A 17,778-nucleotide genomic window follows, 5' to 3' on the forward strand; every position below is an offset into this window, starting at 1 on the left:
TCTCGAAGCACCGTTCACCGTGTCTTCGCCTCCGCGCGCCGCCTCCGCCCGGCTGAAAACAAAACGGCTCCAAAAGTCGGCCGGGCTCCTGGGAGGTGGTGCGCGACTGTTTCCTCTTCGCTGCAGAGCCACACGGAGGCGAAGACACGGTGCCCGGCCACGCTCCACCTCCCGGGAGCCCAGCCGATTTTTGGAGCCGTTTTGTTTTCAGCTGGGCTCCCGGGAGGCGGAGCGTGGGCGGGCACCGTGTCTTCGCCTCCGCGCGCCGCCTCCGCCCGGCCGAAAACAAAACGGCTCCAAAAGTCGGCCAGGCTCCCGGGAGGCGGTGCGCGACTGTTTCCTCTTCGCTGCAGAGCTGCCGGGCAGAGGCGAAGACAACGGCGCCCTCCACTCTCTCTCCCTCTCTCTCTCTCTCTTTCTCTCTGTTGCCGGCATGGTGAACGAGAGAGAGAGAGAGAGAGAGAGAAAGGAGGGGAGAGAGAATGAGAAAGAAAGCGAGAAAGTAAGCAAGAGAGAAAGACAGGGAAAGAAAGCAAGAGAAAGAGAAAGAGAGGGGGGAAGAAGGGGGAGGGAAAGACATAGAGGGAGGGAAGGAGGGAGAGAGAAAGAACAAAAAAGAGGGAGGAAGGAAGAGAGAAAGGAAGAGGGATGGAGAGAGAGGGAATGAAAGATGAAGGAAGGGAGAGAGAAAGGGGGAGGGAAAGATAGAAAGGAGGGAGAAGGGGGTAGTTAGGGAGAGGGAAAAGGAAGGGCTTGGAGAAAGGGGGAAAGAAAGATAGAAAGGAAAGAGGGAGGGAGAGATAGAAAGGAAAAAGGGAGGGAGGAAAGAGGGAGGGAGAGATAGAAAGGAAAGAGGGAGGGAAAGATAGAAAGAAAAGAGGGAGGGAGAGATAGAAAGGAAAGTGGGAGGGAGGAAAGAGGGAGGAAGACATAGAAAGGATAGAATTATGGATGCAAGAACTTGCTCATGTGTGATAGCTACTTTTTGGCTCAAAATATTTTTGTTCTATTTTCCTCCTCTAAAATCTAGGTGCGTCTTATCAGCAGGTGCGTCTTTTAGAGCGAAAAATACGGTACATGGCTAAGTGTATTGTTTGATATTTGATTTAGAGTGTATTTTAAAAATTATTGTTATAGCCTTTCTGTTATTAACTCTTTTCTTTTCTTATTTCTTTCCCTTTCATTTCTTTATCATTTATTAATATTGGTATTCCTTGCTGGATTGTTTTGCCTGTTTGATTGTGGTATCTTTTTATTGCATAATTACTAAGTTTGATCACTTTTATAGGTTTTTTTAAAAGAATATAAATCATATTATTAACTGAAAAAGAAAGTTAATTAAGGTATTGTATAATAGACTGTAAACCTCTGAGACATGAAAGGTTCTTTTAGGACTCAAAGTGTGACTTCTGTTACAAGAACAACTCGAAAACAAACATCCACTCCAACTCCAACTCCTTCCCCAAAGGTATCCCCCATATCATCCCCCATCTCTGTTACAACAATGATCAATAATAACAATGCTAGCTAAAAAAAAGAAAAAGAGGAGAAAACTCCAATAGAATCAAATTTCCAGACCATCCAAGATACCCTAGCTGTTATTCAAGACTTTATGCAGAAAACACAAACTCAAATGGATACAAATAAAGAAGAAATGAAAAAATATCTAGAAGGAATGAAAGAAGAAATGAAAAATGAAATGGGAGATTTGAAAGCTGATCTCAAGATGGAGATTGGAGATCTCAAAACTGAAATTGGTGAAGTAAAAGGGAGCATGAAGGTGATGGATGGAAATATGAAAGCTATACAACAGAATTTACAAGAAAATGAAAAAAAAATGAAAGCAATGGAAGATAAAGTTCAGGATATAGGACAAAAGGTGGAAGAATATGAAGAACAAACCTATGCAATCAATAGAGGCTTTGACGAAGCAATAATCAATCTTGAACTCCAATCCGCATCACATGGCTTGAGATTTCAAAACATAAATGAGGAGAAAGACGAAGACCTATCAGCAAAGATGGCAGAGATAATAGGAGAAAGTTTACAAATGGACCCACAAGAACTTATAAGAGAGATAGATGAAATTTACAGAGTCCAAACTGGCTATGCACGGAGACACAACCTACCAAGAGAAGTTCACATCAAGTTTTCTAGAAGAGTAATTAGAGATGATATCCTAAAACAGGTGAGAAATCAGACTTGGAAGTACATTACAATTCTGAAACAAGTTCCAAAGAGGGTAAGAGAAAGCAGAAGAAAGTACTATTTCCTTACAAGTGTCTTAATTAAAATAATAATAATTTTCCGATGGTCAGTACCAGAAGGACTTTCTTTGACTTGGCATGGAATGAAAATTAAGATTGAGAGTGTGGAAGATGCAAGAGCTTTCTTTGCACAAAGCAGATTGAATAGAACAGACCAACCACAGAAAGAACTTAAAGATAAAGAAGAAGAAAAGGGGGCTACCGGTAAAGAGAGGGAGGAAATACAAGATGTTAAAAGGAAACAACCAGAAATTCAACAAGAATTGGTGTTAGACAGCAGATTGCGTGAACCAAAAGAAATAAAAAAATACTATAAATAGAAATGTCACATGATTTGAAAATCTTTTCAGTTAACATAAATGGACTGAACAACCTCAGGAAAAGAAATCAAATATTGACTAAACTCAAGAAACAAAGAGCACAAATAACTATTCTACAGGAAGTCCATATTAAGAAAACAAATAGAAAATTACTCAATAAACCAAAATTAGGGAAACTTTATACCAGTTTAGCAAATAAAAAAAAGAGGTGTAGAAATGTATATTGATGAAACAATAGAGTCAAAACAAATATATAATGATAGTGAAGGCAGAATTTTAATAGTACAATTGGAGTTAGAATCAAAACCTCTCATTATTATATCAATATACGCACCAAATGACAATCAAAAACAATTCTATAAGGAATTACACGACAAAATAATTGAAAACATGATAATAGTAGGTGATTTTAATGCAATCTCAAATAGTCAAATGGACTATACAGGGAAAAAGAAAGAAAAGGAAAAAAAGGTAATTTTACCAACAACATTTTGGAAAATGAGTACAGAATTATTATTAAAAGATATATGGCACGAATGTCACCCACAAAATAAACCCATATACTTTTTATTCAAACCCTCATAAAATTTGGACTAGGATAGATATGTCGTGGGCACCAGCACACATAATTGAAAAGATTAGAGACATCGAGATAGAAACTAATAGCTGGGCAGATCTTAATCCTTTAGTTATATATTGGAAAGGCAAGGAAAAATCTAATAATTGGTTCATGAATAGAAATGTATTACATGATCCTGAATATAAAGACTGGATAGGGAAAGAATTAGAATTTTTCTTTAAAACAAATAAAAATAATGATAACAATTTCTTACATGGCAAAAAAGAATAAAGAGAAGAAGATGCAATATCAAAAATTAGAGGATGAATTAAAAAAAATAGAACTAGGAATTCAACAAAATGAACATGATGATAAAGTTAAAATCCAGAGAGATTTACTAAAGCATAAAATAAGGTTGATAGAACAAGAACAAATAGTAGAAAAAATAAAAAGAGCAAAACAAGAATATTTTGAACATGCAAATAAACCAGGAAGATGAGCCATCTTATAAACTTAGGAAAGAAAGAGAAACTAAAATTATTTAAAAAACTAACAGATAGTAAAGGTGTAAATAAGAGATAGAATAGATGAAAAGAAGGAAATAGTGTTAGAGTTTTATAGGAAATTATAAGAAAAAGAAGAAATAAAAGAAGACGTAATTTTGGATTATTTAAGCTCTATAGATTTACCTGTATTAACTGAAGACCAACAACAAAAATTAAATAAACCCTTTACAGAAATAGAGTTAGAACAATCTATTAAAAACCAGAAAAATAACAAAGCTACTAGCCCAGACGCAATACCAACAGAATTTTATAAGTTAGATAGTGAAATACTTTTTTCAAATATGTTAGAGATATTCAATAAAATAATAGCAGATGGCAAATTACCCAAAACATGGACAGAAACTTTAATAACATTAATACATAAAGTGGGAACTGAGAAGGAAAAAATTAAAAATTATAGATTGATTTCACTATAAAGGCTGGATAAAAAATCAAATAAATACTAAATAATTATATGGCATATGTTTAATTAATTGTATCATTTTAGATATACAGGTAGTTCTATTCTGTTTCCCCCAAAATAAGATCTAACCAAAAAATAAGTCTTAGCCTGATTTTTTTAGCATGCCCCTAATATAAACCCTACCCCCAAAATAAGCTCCAGTTAAGATTATGATAAGTTCTCTGTGTGGGTGGGTGGGCATGGGCACCAGAGGAAGCAAGGGCACAGGGGCCAATGGTGTCCAGCCACAGCCCGCATATCACAGATGAGTTGATTACCTCAGCAGGCAGAGGTGGGGAGGCACATAATTCAGACGTGCCACATGTGTTGCAGAAAAGCCAAGAATCAATTATCTGGGTGGGTGCCTGTGGGAGGCTCATCTTGCATAATGGCACCAGCAGCAGACAGAGGCAGAGGTATGGTGGGGGGAAGGCAGGCAATCTGGATGTGTCGCACGAGATGCAGGAAAGCCAAGAGATGTTGAGATGGAGTGGGTGGGTGGGTGGCTGCAGGAGGGTCATTTTCGTATCTCTCAGCTTGCCTGCAACTCACACTGGGTATCACGATCGCCTCTCTTCTTCCTGTGCATCTGCCTCCCATCTGCCAGCGCCACCACGCAAATACAAGACTCCCGCGACTCCCCACTCGCTTCAGCCTACCAACTCTTGGCTCTCCCATGGCCTGTGTGGTATGTTCAGATTGCCTACCTTTCTCCTCCCGCCACGTGTCTCTTCCTCCATCTGCTGCTTGGACAGGTAATCAACTCATTTGTGCAGTTTAAGCTGCGCAGTCTCAAAGTACACTGTCAGCTCCCATAAGCTCATCGCCTCTTATGTGCATACCAAGGCAGTGGTAGGATTCAAAAAAATTTACTGCCAGTTCTGTGGGTGTTGTTTGGTGGGCATGGCATGGCTTGGGGTGTGTGGCTTGGTAACATGGCAGGGGAAGGTTACTGCAAAATCCCTATTTCCTCCTGATCAGCTGGGACTTGGGAAGCAGAGAATAGATGGGGGCAAAGCCAGTCAGCGGTGGTATTTACCGGTTTTCCAAACTATTCTAAATTTCTGCTACCAGTTGTCCAGAACTGGTCAGAACCCGCAGAATCCCACCTCAGTACCAGAGAATGAGACACCCAGCCAGGCTCACCCTGATATCATATTTCCCTAAAAAGAAGCCCTAATGCTTATTTTGAAAACCTTCCATGTTTTCCCGGTCTTATTTGGGGGGAAACACAGTAATATGTTTTAGTATTGTTTAATAAATTAGTCCTTGAGCCCAAAATTTCTGTTGCTAAGCGAGATATTTGCTAAGTGAATTTTGTCCCATTTTACAATCTTTCTTGCAACAGTTCAAGTGAATCTATATCCCATTGACTTTGCTTATCAGAAGGTAATAAAATGACCCTAGGACACTGCAACCATCATAGATACGAACCAATTGTGATGTGTCTGCATTTTTACCACATGATCATGAGGATGCTGCAGTGGTTGTAAGTGTGATTTTAAGTGGTTTTGTCACTTTTTTTCAGTGCTGTTGTAACTTCAAACAGTTGCTAAATGAACTTTGTAAGTCAAGGAACTACGCTGCATCCCCATTAATTTGCATCATTTCTTCAGCAGAAATTATTGTAAGGCACCTAGGGCTGCTTAAGATGAGCAGCCACATAAAGCTTAAAACTAAATAAATAAAAATTAATAGATATGCCATTTTCGAAGGAAATTCAGTTATATTTATTTACACAGTAAACTACAAAATATAAATCCCGATATCTATCAATACTGTTAAAATGAAGATAAAAATTATTTCTCTGTGAACTACATTGAAAAGGTTTTTTAAAATGTGATAGGATGTAGTTACTTTTTCATATGGTTGTAAATAATTTCTGTCCTCATACTTTCCCAGTTTCTCTACAGTGGTTTTACTTTCCAACATGTCAAGTGTTGCCACAAAGAAGAGGGAGTCAAACTATTCTCCAAAGCACCTGAGGGTAGAACAAGAAGCAATGGGTAGAAACTAAAAAGGAGAGCAGCAACTTCGAACTAAGGAGAAATTTTCTGACAGAACAATTAATTAGTGGAATAGTTTGCCTCCAGAATTTGTGAATGCTCCAACACTGGAAATTTTTAAGATGTTGGATAACCATTTGACTGAAGTAGTGTAGGGTTTCCTGCACAAGCAGGGAGTTGGACTAGAAGACCTCCAAGGTCCTTTCCAATTCTGTTGTTGTTGTTGTTACTATTGAGAAGTTAAGCAGAAGTTCAATTAAAATGTCAGAGTCTCAGGATATAGCAGTTGTTAATGCCTTATTTAGGGCTATTTAGTTGCAATTGTTAGGCAGCCTTTAAATACAATCATTCATCTTAACTATGAAACTCATCCTGTTAAGAAATACTGTCAGAATCATGAGTGAACTTGGCTGTATCAAGTGACTGCAGTAAGTTCTTCTGATCATGTGGATCATTTTTCAGCCTTACAAAATTCCATTTCAGATGTTGTTTTTAGCCTTGAAAAGCTCCATTTAGGAGGCTGCTTTCTCAGCCTTACAAAGATCCATTTGAGAGTCTGGACAGGGCTACATTCTGTGTATAAGATGCACCCAGATTTTGACCCTATTATTGGTGAAAAAGATGCATCTTATACTCCAAAAAATACGATAGATAGATAGATAGATAGATAGATAGATAGATAGATGGATGGATGGATGGATGGATGGATGGATGGATGGATGGATGGATGGATGGATGGATGGATGGATAGGTAGGTAGGTAGATAGATAGATGATAGATAGATAGATAGATAGATAGATAGATAGATAGATAGATAGATAGATACAAAGATAGATACAAAGATAGATAGATAGATAGATAGATAGATAGATAGATAGATAGATAGATAGATAGAAAGATAGACAGACAGACAGACAGACAGACAGACAGACAAATTGACAGATCTATGAATCTTAATTATTTGTGTTGTGCCATCTAGTGGTTATTTAGCTACATTTTGATATAGTAATTGCAAAAAATCTAATAGAAAAGGAACAATAGTTGCTATTTAGTAAATTTGGTCTGTGAGCTAAAAATGAGGGAACAAATTAAATAGATAACAGCTATGATAGGGAAGAAAAATAATTTAACTGAGGCTATCATATTTAAAGGTCAGCTAAAACAAGGAGTTGTCATATGCCATTGATGCATATCCTATGTTCTGTTTTATACAGCTGCTTGCATTTCTAAATTTCTATTTATTGACCACCTCATTTCTTGTTGGGCTGTTCCTTTGAAATAGGTGATTACACTACAATGGAAATAACTCCAAAACCAAATATTTTTAATCTTTAAAAACAAACATTTTGTAGAAATACATAAGTAACAATCTAACAGATGGTTAGAAGATTTAATCGTTAAAAGAAGGGTATTCAATAAAACTGTTTTACATCTATATAATTTTTTTCTTTTTAAATTTCAAATGCTAGGGGAGAATAAGTTGTACAGGACGATTGATGGTCCAAGCTGTCAACCAGAGAGGACGTAGCCCTAGGACACCACCTAGCCAGCCTCATGTCAGAAGGTATTATTATTAATTATGAACTTAGGAAAAATGTATAGATATAATAAAGGTAGTCCTTGACTTACAACAACAATTGAGCCCAAAATTTCTGTCGATACGGAAGACATTAGTTGTGTGTTTTGCCTCCACTTTGTGATCTCTTTGCCAAATTTGTTACATAAATCACTGCAGTTGTTAAGTTAGTAACACAGTTGTTAAGTGAATCTGGCTTTTCCATTAACTTTGTATGTCAGAAGGTCACAAAATGTGATCACATGACCCCAGGACATTGCAACTCTCCTATAATATGAGTCATTTGCTAAGCATCTGAATTTTGATTGATCATGTAACCATGGGGATGTTGCAATGGTTTTAAGTGTGAAAAGTGGTCGTAAATCACTTTTTTCAGTACCATTGAAACTTTGAACAGAAAAAAGAACAATATTATCTGACCCAACACTTAATAACAGCAACGAGAATAACCATAGTCTAGTTTTGGAAAAACGAATCAATGCCTAACGATCGAAATTTAATTAAAAAAAATGCTAGACTGCGCAGAAGCAGACAAACTAACATTGGAGCTAAAAGAGCAAGAAAATACAAAATACTACCAGATCTGGAAAGATTTCTATATATGGCTGAATAAAAGAACAAATACTAGTAGTGCTGCGCGATAAGGAAACAAATTAAATTAAAAATTGTTAAAGACTTAAATATAACCTTTTCTTTACCTACTGTATAAGTTATAGAGTAAGAAATTAAAATCTAGTATTATAGGTCATATATTACAGATTAAACAATTGGTAACAATACCGTAAAAGAATATAAAAGGAGGCTGTTGATGAGTCAGCCAAAGGGGGGGGAGGGGATGTACATTGTATCTCTGTCTTTTTCTGTGTGTTTGTATTGTCTATATGTAAACAAAAAAAATTTTTTTTAAAAAAGAAACTTTGAACAGTCACTAAATGAACTATTTTAGGTTAAGGACTACCTGTATAAATATTTTTTATTTTTTATCATTATTACTTTATTTATTGATATTATTGACTGATGACATATATAATTAGCTGGATCTCTCCTCTGCATTTATCTGACGCTTTAAAAGTTGACTTTTCAAACTGAACCCATTTTTGGAGATGAAACCTTATACAAATTTTAGATTGCAGGAAAAATTAAGTAAAAAAATATTGTATTTATATAACTGAAAATCTTCTGAGTCTGAACTGAGCTAATGCTTTAGTTCTTATGATATTTTTAGTATTTATATGAGATAGTTAATTAAGCTTTTAATTGTACTCTTCAATAAAAAGAATAAATAAAACAATTATTTAGGGATTTTTAGTTAGCAATTTCATTTGTTGGTCTGTCTCCTGGACTATTATAATCCATTTTGTTATTCTGTTATTGACGTGACTGATGTTTATTGTACAGACCCAAAAAAGATGCAGAATCTCAACAGGGAATATACTGATAGTTGATGTGTAAATTATGAAACAGCTCTTGGCAGATTGCAATTCATTAGGTAAAATATTATAGTTCTGCTTGTCTGTCAATGAAGTAAATTAAATTGGAGTGGAGAAATGAAAATCTTTTTCATAATATGCTTGAACCTAGAAAGCAATTTGCATTGTCTTTGCATCCTTTTTTATAATGATGTGGCAGAGGTGATTATTTGAGAAGGAGAAATTGAGAGATTTACATAGAGATAAGTAGCAGTAACCATGAATAGTTTTCATTGAAAGAGTTAACTAAATCTGCAATAATATCTGTTTGAGATGTATCAATGTGAATAAATTTCAAAATATACTATATTTCTGGGATAACTTACATATCTATAGACCACGCTCTCGATCAAGGGATAGTGGAGATGAAAATGAACCCATCCAGGAACGCTTCTTCCGGCCACATTTCCTGCAGGCTCCAGGAGATCTGATAGTTCAAGAAGGAAAACTTTGTAGAATGGATTGCAAGGTACATTTAAAATTTTATTTTTAATATTGAACAAATAGGTACCTTGATTTATGACCACTATTGGGACCAGAACAGAAATTCTAAAAAATTGCTAAGAAAGGGAGTTTGTGCCTGATTTGATGACTTTTTGCCACCTTTTTAAGCAAATCACTGCAATTCAATGAATTAGATGGTCATTAAGTGGATCTGGCTTCTTCAATTGGCTTTGTCTGGCAGAAGCCATCTAGGATGATTGCAAATGGCAGTCATGTGGCCTCAGGATTCTGTGACCAACGTAAATACAGGCTGGTTACCAAGCACATGAATTGAGACTGCTGCAAGGGTTGTAAGTGCGAGAACTAGTGATAAGTCACTTTTTCCAATACTGTTGTAACTTTAAACAACTGCTAAATAAGTCAAGGTCTACTTGTATATTGACTGAATTTTATGTGTATTATATTTATATTTTTATTTTTACAAATACACAAAAATGTTTTAGATAGTAAAGGATTGAGTTATACTTAAGTAAACATTATGTATTTTTTATTATCCTTGTTGGAGTAAGATGTCATATTATTATCCCATCCAAGGTCTGTATGAGGAGGTTGTCTGGTAGGAAAATGATATATATAATGGAATATACTGTGTCTGTACATTAACACTTTGTAAATATTAAACAAAATTTATTTGCTCTGTATATTCTTTTAAATAACATTTTTAAATCTTCCATAAGTAAAAACTAGTGAATTTCAATTGTATTTAGGTAACTCAGAATGTTTTTGGAGGGAGAGGGGGTAGTGTCAATGCCGGCGGCGGCATGGAGTTCCCCTTCGCCGGTGGGGGGACTCTAAATCCCCATTTCCGAGAGGCTCTGGTTCCAATGGAACTAGGCCGGGTCCTCTCTGAAGGGGAGGTGAAGCTGAGGACACTGCTAGGAGTCTGATTTGGGGTTGGCATACCCCACCAGATGAATCGGCTTGTCTCGCACTGGCGGCGGTATGAAATCGGCTAAGATGTCATGCCTAAGGCAATGAAGCTGAGCCAACAATTGAATGAAAGGATTTTTAAATGTTTGAGGTCATCTGGAGAGAGGAACCAAGGAACGTGCTGGAGCATGAGGAACAGAACTAAGAATGGTGCTGGTGTTTGATTCGGCCGACTGGAGCTTGGATTTTTTTTTTTCTTCTCAACTTTAAATGGGAACAAAAGATTTTTAAAAATGGAGAGGAAGGGATTAATTAGCAAGGAATACAATAGTGGAAAGCTTCTGAAAGGACAGTAAAAGCCCAATGAACTATTTTCATGAATTTTTACATTACTGAAATGATTTATATCAGATGAGAAAATTAAGTTTTAATATATAAACAAGTAAAAATATATTTCTGGGAATAACAAAACTGCCACCTGAAGGTTGGTGGAATAAATTGCAGGAGAAGATCTGATTGGACATATAATATAAACTGTTTACTGACCTTGGCTTTTGGAACGTCTTATCTATGGTGATTGTGACTGTGAACATTTCTAATTATTTGCATGTGGAGATTACAACACTTTAAAGAGGAGGATTTATATTGCCTTAGAAGGATTATTCTACAGAATTGCAGAGACATAAAGTTACTGTCATCCAACTTTGTGGACATTACAGACTTTATTTGTAGCACAAAAACCGAATAGAAAATGATCTGACCATGACAAAGGCAATGTCTCTAAGCCCCTTAATATCAGATTATTACTCAACTGCCAGGTCGAGAGTGTGCCCCCTTTCATGGGTTGGGCCCTGAATTACTTGAGTCAGGTCCATGGTTGCCATAGATTTAAGACATGAGATAGCTGATATGAATTGCTATTCTTTGTTATTTTGAAGAGAAATAGATTTGGAATTTTCCTCTTAAAGGGCAGTTATATTAAAATGAAGGTTTAAAAACATGAATGAGATAAATAAGTATATAAGAAATGGATTAATGCACTGTGGCATGAATTTACTAGTAAAAAAGCAAATATCTAAAAGAAAATGTTGATAGCTAATAGCGTTGGAATTTGAATGAGAACCGAAAACAATTTTAGAATCCAGATGACAAAGTTAGAAAAGGAGATAGCATAAGATAAATAATAATACCGAAACAAAATTTAATTAAGAATTTATTTATTGATATTATATTGTATTGTATTGAAATTTGAAGGTATGGGATTTTGTATGTTTGTAAGGTTGAGAAAAAAAAATTATACCCAGAAGAATGTTATTGGAGTGCTTTTAAAGTCTTTCTCATAACATGGCTGCTAAAGCAACTTTGCCAAGCAGGAATAGTTATTTGTTTATATTTATCATTCAATAAGCTGAAATTTGATTTATAGGATTCTGAATGTGGAGTTTAATTTCCTGAATAGTGTATAGTTGAAAAGAAATTTTGTTCAATGAAACTTTTCAATGCATTCCTCTTTGAACATAACAATCAAGATATAATTAAATGTAAAAAAGATCACAAGGCATAAAATCTCTTCATTCTGTGAATTGTGATATTTAATTTTGTTAATGGAACCTTGAAATAGAATTGATTGCCTCGATGAAATCTATGAATACTAAAAAGTTTGCTCATGTATGCAGAAAGAGTTTATGAAATTTTATCCATCGGTCTTTTGGGATAAGAGAATACAGTGCACTGAATCAAATTGTCACAGCTTTTCGACAGTATTTGTATACTTTTGCTTTCCTAAGACTGTGGTGTATTTTATTTAAGGTCAGTGGCTTGCCAACTCCTGACATCAACTGGCAACTTAATGGAAGATTAATACGTTCTGATAATTCCCACAAAATGCTTGTACGTGAAAATGGTATACACTCCTTAATTATAGAGCCAGTCACAGCAAGGGATGCTGGCATCTATACATGTATTGCCACTAATCGAGCTGGCCAAAACACTTTCAGCCTGGAACTGATTGTGACAGGTAGGACACTTGCATAATTTGAAAAAAATGGATTTGAGTCCCTGAACATAACAATCAACTGTGGCTGCTTTCTCTATAATTCTTTTAAGCACACATTTTGCCATTTTACAAAAGTTTCCTGATTATTTTTAAGTCTAATCAATAGTATGCTATCCATTCCCTTTGTACTTTATAACAGTTCTTTAACAGGCTAGTTTTAAAAACCGACATTACAGAAGATGGTAGATGACTATTTTGAAGGTGCCTAAGGTGTATTTTGGAATGTGTTGACAGTTTATGAACGAGTTGTAGTCTGGCACATTGGAGCTTCCAGCTGAGACCTCATTTTATAAAGCACTGTCATACAGGAAGCAAGAAACAAGAAAATTAGCCTCACTCTCATAATTGAATGAATATAGAACACCAAAAGGCATGAATATAATCTATGCTGCTATCATAATTTTGGAACTATATAACATGTTTAGGAGATCTAGATGGATTGTGTTCCAGCTGATGATTTGAATTCATTACAGTGTTATTCCAGTTGTAAACAGCAAATGACTTGTCTGAAATGCAAATACATTTATTTATGGAGATCTTTAAAACTAGCTTTCATGTGAACAGAATCCATATTGCTATGTGATTATGTAAATGAACCAACAGCAAGCATCTGAGTCATGTCCATCAAGCTGACACTTGGAGATATTTGATCTCACTTTTATAGATTAAAAAAGCCTTGAAGAGCTTTGCCCTTTGTCTGCAATGATTAGAATATCTGTTATGTGGCAGCCATTCATGTAAAACTAGCTCCAAAATCAGAATATTTTAAAAGGCCTTATGTGAAAGAAATACATTCAATAGTTCTATATCCTGCAGAAGAAGGTATGAAAAACTTTTCTTGGCCTGTTTCCTTGTCTGTAGGTTTCTATTAGAAAGCATTTATAAATAAATTTTGATAAGAGGAAAAAAATCTCTGCTTTTTTTAATGAAATCCTGACTATATTCAGGAATAACAGAAAGGAAAAAAATTAATTCAACAGTTAATAGATAAGAATAAAATAACACACCATCAACTAGGAAAAAAGAAAGAAATAGCATTAGAATACTATAAAAAACTATATGATAAAGATAATATTAGTGAAGAAGATATATTAAAATACTTAGAAAAATCTAAAATTAAGTCTATAAGTAAAGAAGATAAAGAAATGCTAAATAAAGAAATAAATAAATAAAGAAGAGTTAGAAAAAGTAATCATGAAACAGAATAATAATAAAACCCCTGGACCAGATGGACTTCCAATTGAATTTTACAAAGCAACACTACATATAACAGGAGACTTATTACTAGAAATTTATAATAATATGTTAAAAGATGCCATATATCCTCTATCATGGCAAGAAGCCAACATAACATTGATACATAAAGAAGGTACAGATGCAGATCAGATTAAAAATTATAGACCAATATCTTTGCTGAATGTAGATTACAAACTATACATGTCAATTATAGCAGAGAGACTGAAAAAAATATTAAACAAAACAATACATCCAGATCAGAACGGTTTTCTGCTTAACAGACAAATAAGATACAATACTAGAATAACTCTAAATATGTTAGAATACTACGAAACCCATAGAGATAAAGAATTTGCAATGCTACTTTTGGATGCTGAAAAAGCCTTCGATAATTTAAATTGGGACTTCTTTAAAAAATTAATAAAAATTATGGAATTTGGATCAAATTTTGAAAATAGGATAAACAAAATATACTCTAAACAAAAGGCAAGGATCCTAATCAATGGAAATTTGACAGATACATTTGACATTAGGAAGGGAGTAAGACAAGGGTGTCCGCTCTCTCCTTTAATTTTTATAATGTCAATTGAAATCTTATTAAATCAAATCAGGGCGAATTCTCAAATACAAGGTACTAAGATTAAACAACAAATTTATAAAATGCAGGCATTTGCAGATGATCTAGTTTTTTTCCTAGAAGAGCCAACCAACTCAATGTTACACCTATTAAAAGAACTGGAAACATATGGAAATGTAGCTGGTCTTAAAATAAACAGGAATAAAACTAAAATACTAACCAAATTGCAAACAAGACCAAACTACAATATTAATAGAAAAAACTGGATTTCAAATAGAAAAAAAAATTAAATACCTAGGACTTTGGTTCACATCGAGATATTCATCTTTAAAAGAATTAAATTATATGAAACTTCTAAATAAAACTAAAGAAGACTTAGAAAAATGGTCCAATTTAAATTTATCTTTAATGGGAAGGATTAATACTATAAAATCTAACATACTTCCAAGATGGCTATATCTTTTTCAAACGAGACCAATTCAATTAGATTAAAAAAATTATCAAATATAAACAGAATAATCTCCAAATTTATTTGGCACAACAAAAAACCAAGGATAAGTATTAAAAGTATTGCAGTTCAATATTGAGAGGAGGATTTGGCCTTCCAAATTTAGAATTATACTATCAGGCAGCAAAATTATTATGGATTAAAGAATGGATCAATTTGGACAATACCAAAATTTTAGCAATAGAAGGACATAATATTAATGAGGGATGGCATGCACATTTGTGGGAAAGGGAACATATCAAACATTCACATTTCAGACAACACCAGATTCAGAATACCCTACTTGAATACTGGAGGAAAGTAAGGAAAAAACATTATAGAGAAGTGCCTAGATGGCTATCTACATTGGAAGCCCAAATACATCCGAACATAATAAATAAAAACCAAATGAAAACATATGAAGAACTTCTGGACCCCAAGGGAAGTACAAAATCTAGAGAAAAACTTAAAAATGAAGGCCTAGAACTAGATTGGTTACCATATTTTCAGGTACAAAGCAGATATAAAAAAGACTTAATTGAATTTGGAATATGTAAAAAACCTAATGAAATAGATAAAATCTTAACAGGACCAGATAAAAAATTTACCTCCAAAATGTATAATTATTTATTAAATTATGAAAATATAGATGAAATAGTTAAACATAACATGATAGCATGGATGACAAATTTTGGTTATTCTATTCAACTAGGTGATTGGGAAAAATTATGGAAAATAAATTATAAGATGACACTGTCTATACCATATAAAGAAAACCTACACAAGATGTTTTACTGATGGCATTATGCCCCAGCACGATTAGCTAAAATCCACCCAAGTATAAGCAATAAATGCTGGAAATGCAAAACAGCTATAGGAACATACTATCACATTTGGTGGTTATGCCCAGAAGCAAAAAAAAATTGGATCAGAACTCAAAACTGGCTGGAAGAAATACTAAAATATAAACTAGAAACAAAACCAGAAATGTACCTACTAGGAATAATCAGAGGACAACATAGCAAAGAAAATTATTATTTAATAACTCACATACTAACATCAGCAATATTGGTGTTCGCACAAACTTGGAAACCAGAAAAGATACCAAATGAAGAGATGGTGATTAGGAAAATGTTAGACTGCGCTAAATTAAGTAAATTAACTTATGAATTACAGAATAAACAAAATAAGGACTACTATAGAGTGTGGGGGAAACTGTATAATTGGATAGGAAAAAAATAATAAGAAAATGAATTAATATTAAAGGGGCAAAATGGAGTAACAAAAACAGAATTGTAAAGTATTAATCATTAAGTAAACTAATATGTATATATATAGGTATGTATAAACGTTTTAATGTTGTATGTTTGTTGGTATTATAATCAAAATAAAAAACTTTTTTTTAAAGGAATAACAGAAAGCTCAAATTTCTAAGAAGTCTAGTTCCCTTGTTCCATGAGCAGTGCAAACTGAATGATTGCTTTCTTATTAGTAGAACTGCAGTCTATAGAGATCTTTTTGCCTTCACAAAAGAATCAGAAAGCAAAGTTTGAAGTTGATTGGGAAGTGAGAAATTGGGTCTGCCTGCTGATATAATTAAAAGTTTTGACTTCTACATCAGCTTTTGCTTAATCACTTCCAGTGGTAAAACAGCCAAACTGAAATATTTGGATGGTGTGCTTCATAATAGGAGAACCATCAGCAGTTCTGGCAAAGTATTACATTTCAACATAGCCATTTGGCTAGATTACCACAGGCCTTCATTTTTTCCCCTAATGCAAGTTGAGAACCTTGCATCTTCCTCAGCCCATTAGGTAGCAGCAAATAAAGTGACATTTTCATTTTCCAAATACTTATCTCTATCAGGTCCCCCTAGTGCTAAGAAATGTTAAGATAACACACTATAAAATATATACTGATACATGAGGTGGGGGAATCTCTGTCTTTTCAGCTAAGGAAGCACATAAGCCACCTGTATTTATAGAGAAATTACAGAATACAGGAGTGGCTGAGAGGTTTCCTGTGCGACTGGAATGCCGGGTTTCAGGTGTGCCTCCACCTCAGATTTTCTGGAAGAAGGAAAATGAATCACTCATATACAACACTGACAGAGTGAGGTTAGTGTCATATTCTGTTTATTAACTGTCACTTGTCTATGTTGAACATTTAAAGGCTTGAGCAACAGCATACATAACTAATACCTCAACAGTTTGAACCAATGTTGCTGGCCATTGCCTGAAGTAAGTCATTTTATGTTGTGATTCAGCCTGAGGCTCCTCAGGGAACGGCTGGAACTCTGCCGGCTCCATGCTCAGAGGGGGAGGACGAGGAACAGGAGGAGGAGGAGGACCAGGCAGACGGGGAAGAGGAATGTCAGGACGAGGAGGAGGGAGAACAGCCTGAGACCCCCGGGGGGGGAGCTCTCCCCAGCGAGTAGCCTGGAGTCATTAGATGAGAACGCACAAGCCATCATAGATATGAGGCAGAGAAGGGCAGCACAACGAAGGGGACAATTAGCCAGGTATTTCCATCCCTAATAGGCAACAGCTGGGTTTGGGTGTAGTTCTCCTCAGAAAGGTTGAAAAGGCAGGCCCACCCTTCCTGTATTGTGGAGAGTTATCTTTTGGGAGTCCTGTGACCTTGCTTTGATCCTTGGCGTCTCTGATTCTGGCTTGTGGCCTCGAAGGCTGAAAACTTGGGAGAGGCGTGGGTTTTATTATCTACAGTGGTGTGTGTGCCAGCAAGAAGCCTGTTGTATTGTCTGGCCGTCGTGACTTTTCTGTGAAGCTTCATAGCATTCCAGTTTGTAAGAACAGTTTTTGTTATCTGTGTTTGTTTTCAAA

At 35.2% G+C, this 17,778-nt stretch overlaps 1 protein-coding gene across 1 annotated transcript in view; it reads left to right on the forward strand.

Moving 5' to 3' along the window:
* The window catches only part of PALLD (palladin, cytoskeletal associated protein), a 170,682-nt gene that overhangs the window by 136,430 nt on the left and 16,474 nt on the right, over nucleotides 1–17,778 (forward strand). The window contains exons 7-10 of the mRNA XM_070757400.1: nucleotides 7,630–7,724; nucleotides 9,542–9,674; nucleotides 12,389–12,596; nucleotides 16,887–17,052. Coding sequence (XP_070613501.1) covers nucleotides 7,630–7,724; nucleotides 9,542–9,674; nucleotides 12,389–12,596; nucleotides 16,887–17,052 — 602 coding nt within the window. The remainder of the gene's footprint in view (nucleotides 1–7,629; nucleotides 7,725–9,541; nucleotides 9,675–12,388; nucleotides 12,597–16,886; nucleotides 17,053–17,778) is intronic.

The sequence above is a fragment of the Erythrolamprus reginae genome, chromosome 7 (assembly GCF_031021105.1).
Source record: "Erythrolamprus reginae isolate rEryReg1 chromosome 7, rEryReg1.hap1, whole genome shotgun sequence".
Classification (NCBI taxonomy): Eukaryota; Metazoa; Chordata; class Lepidosauria; order Squamata; family Dipsadidae; genus Erythrolamprus; species Erythrolamprus reginae.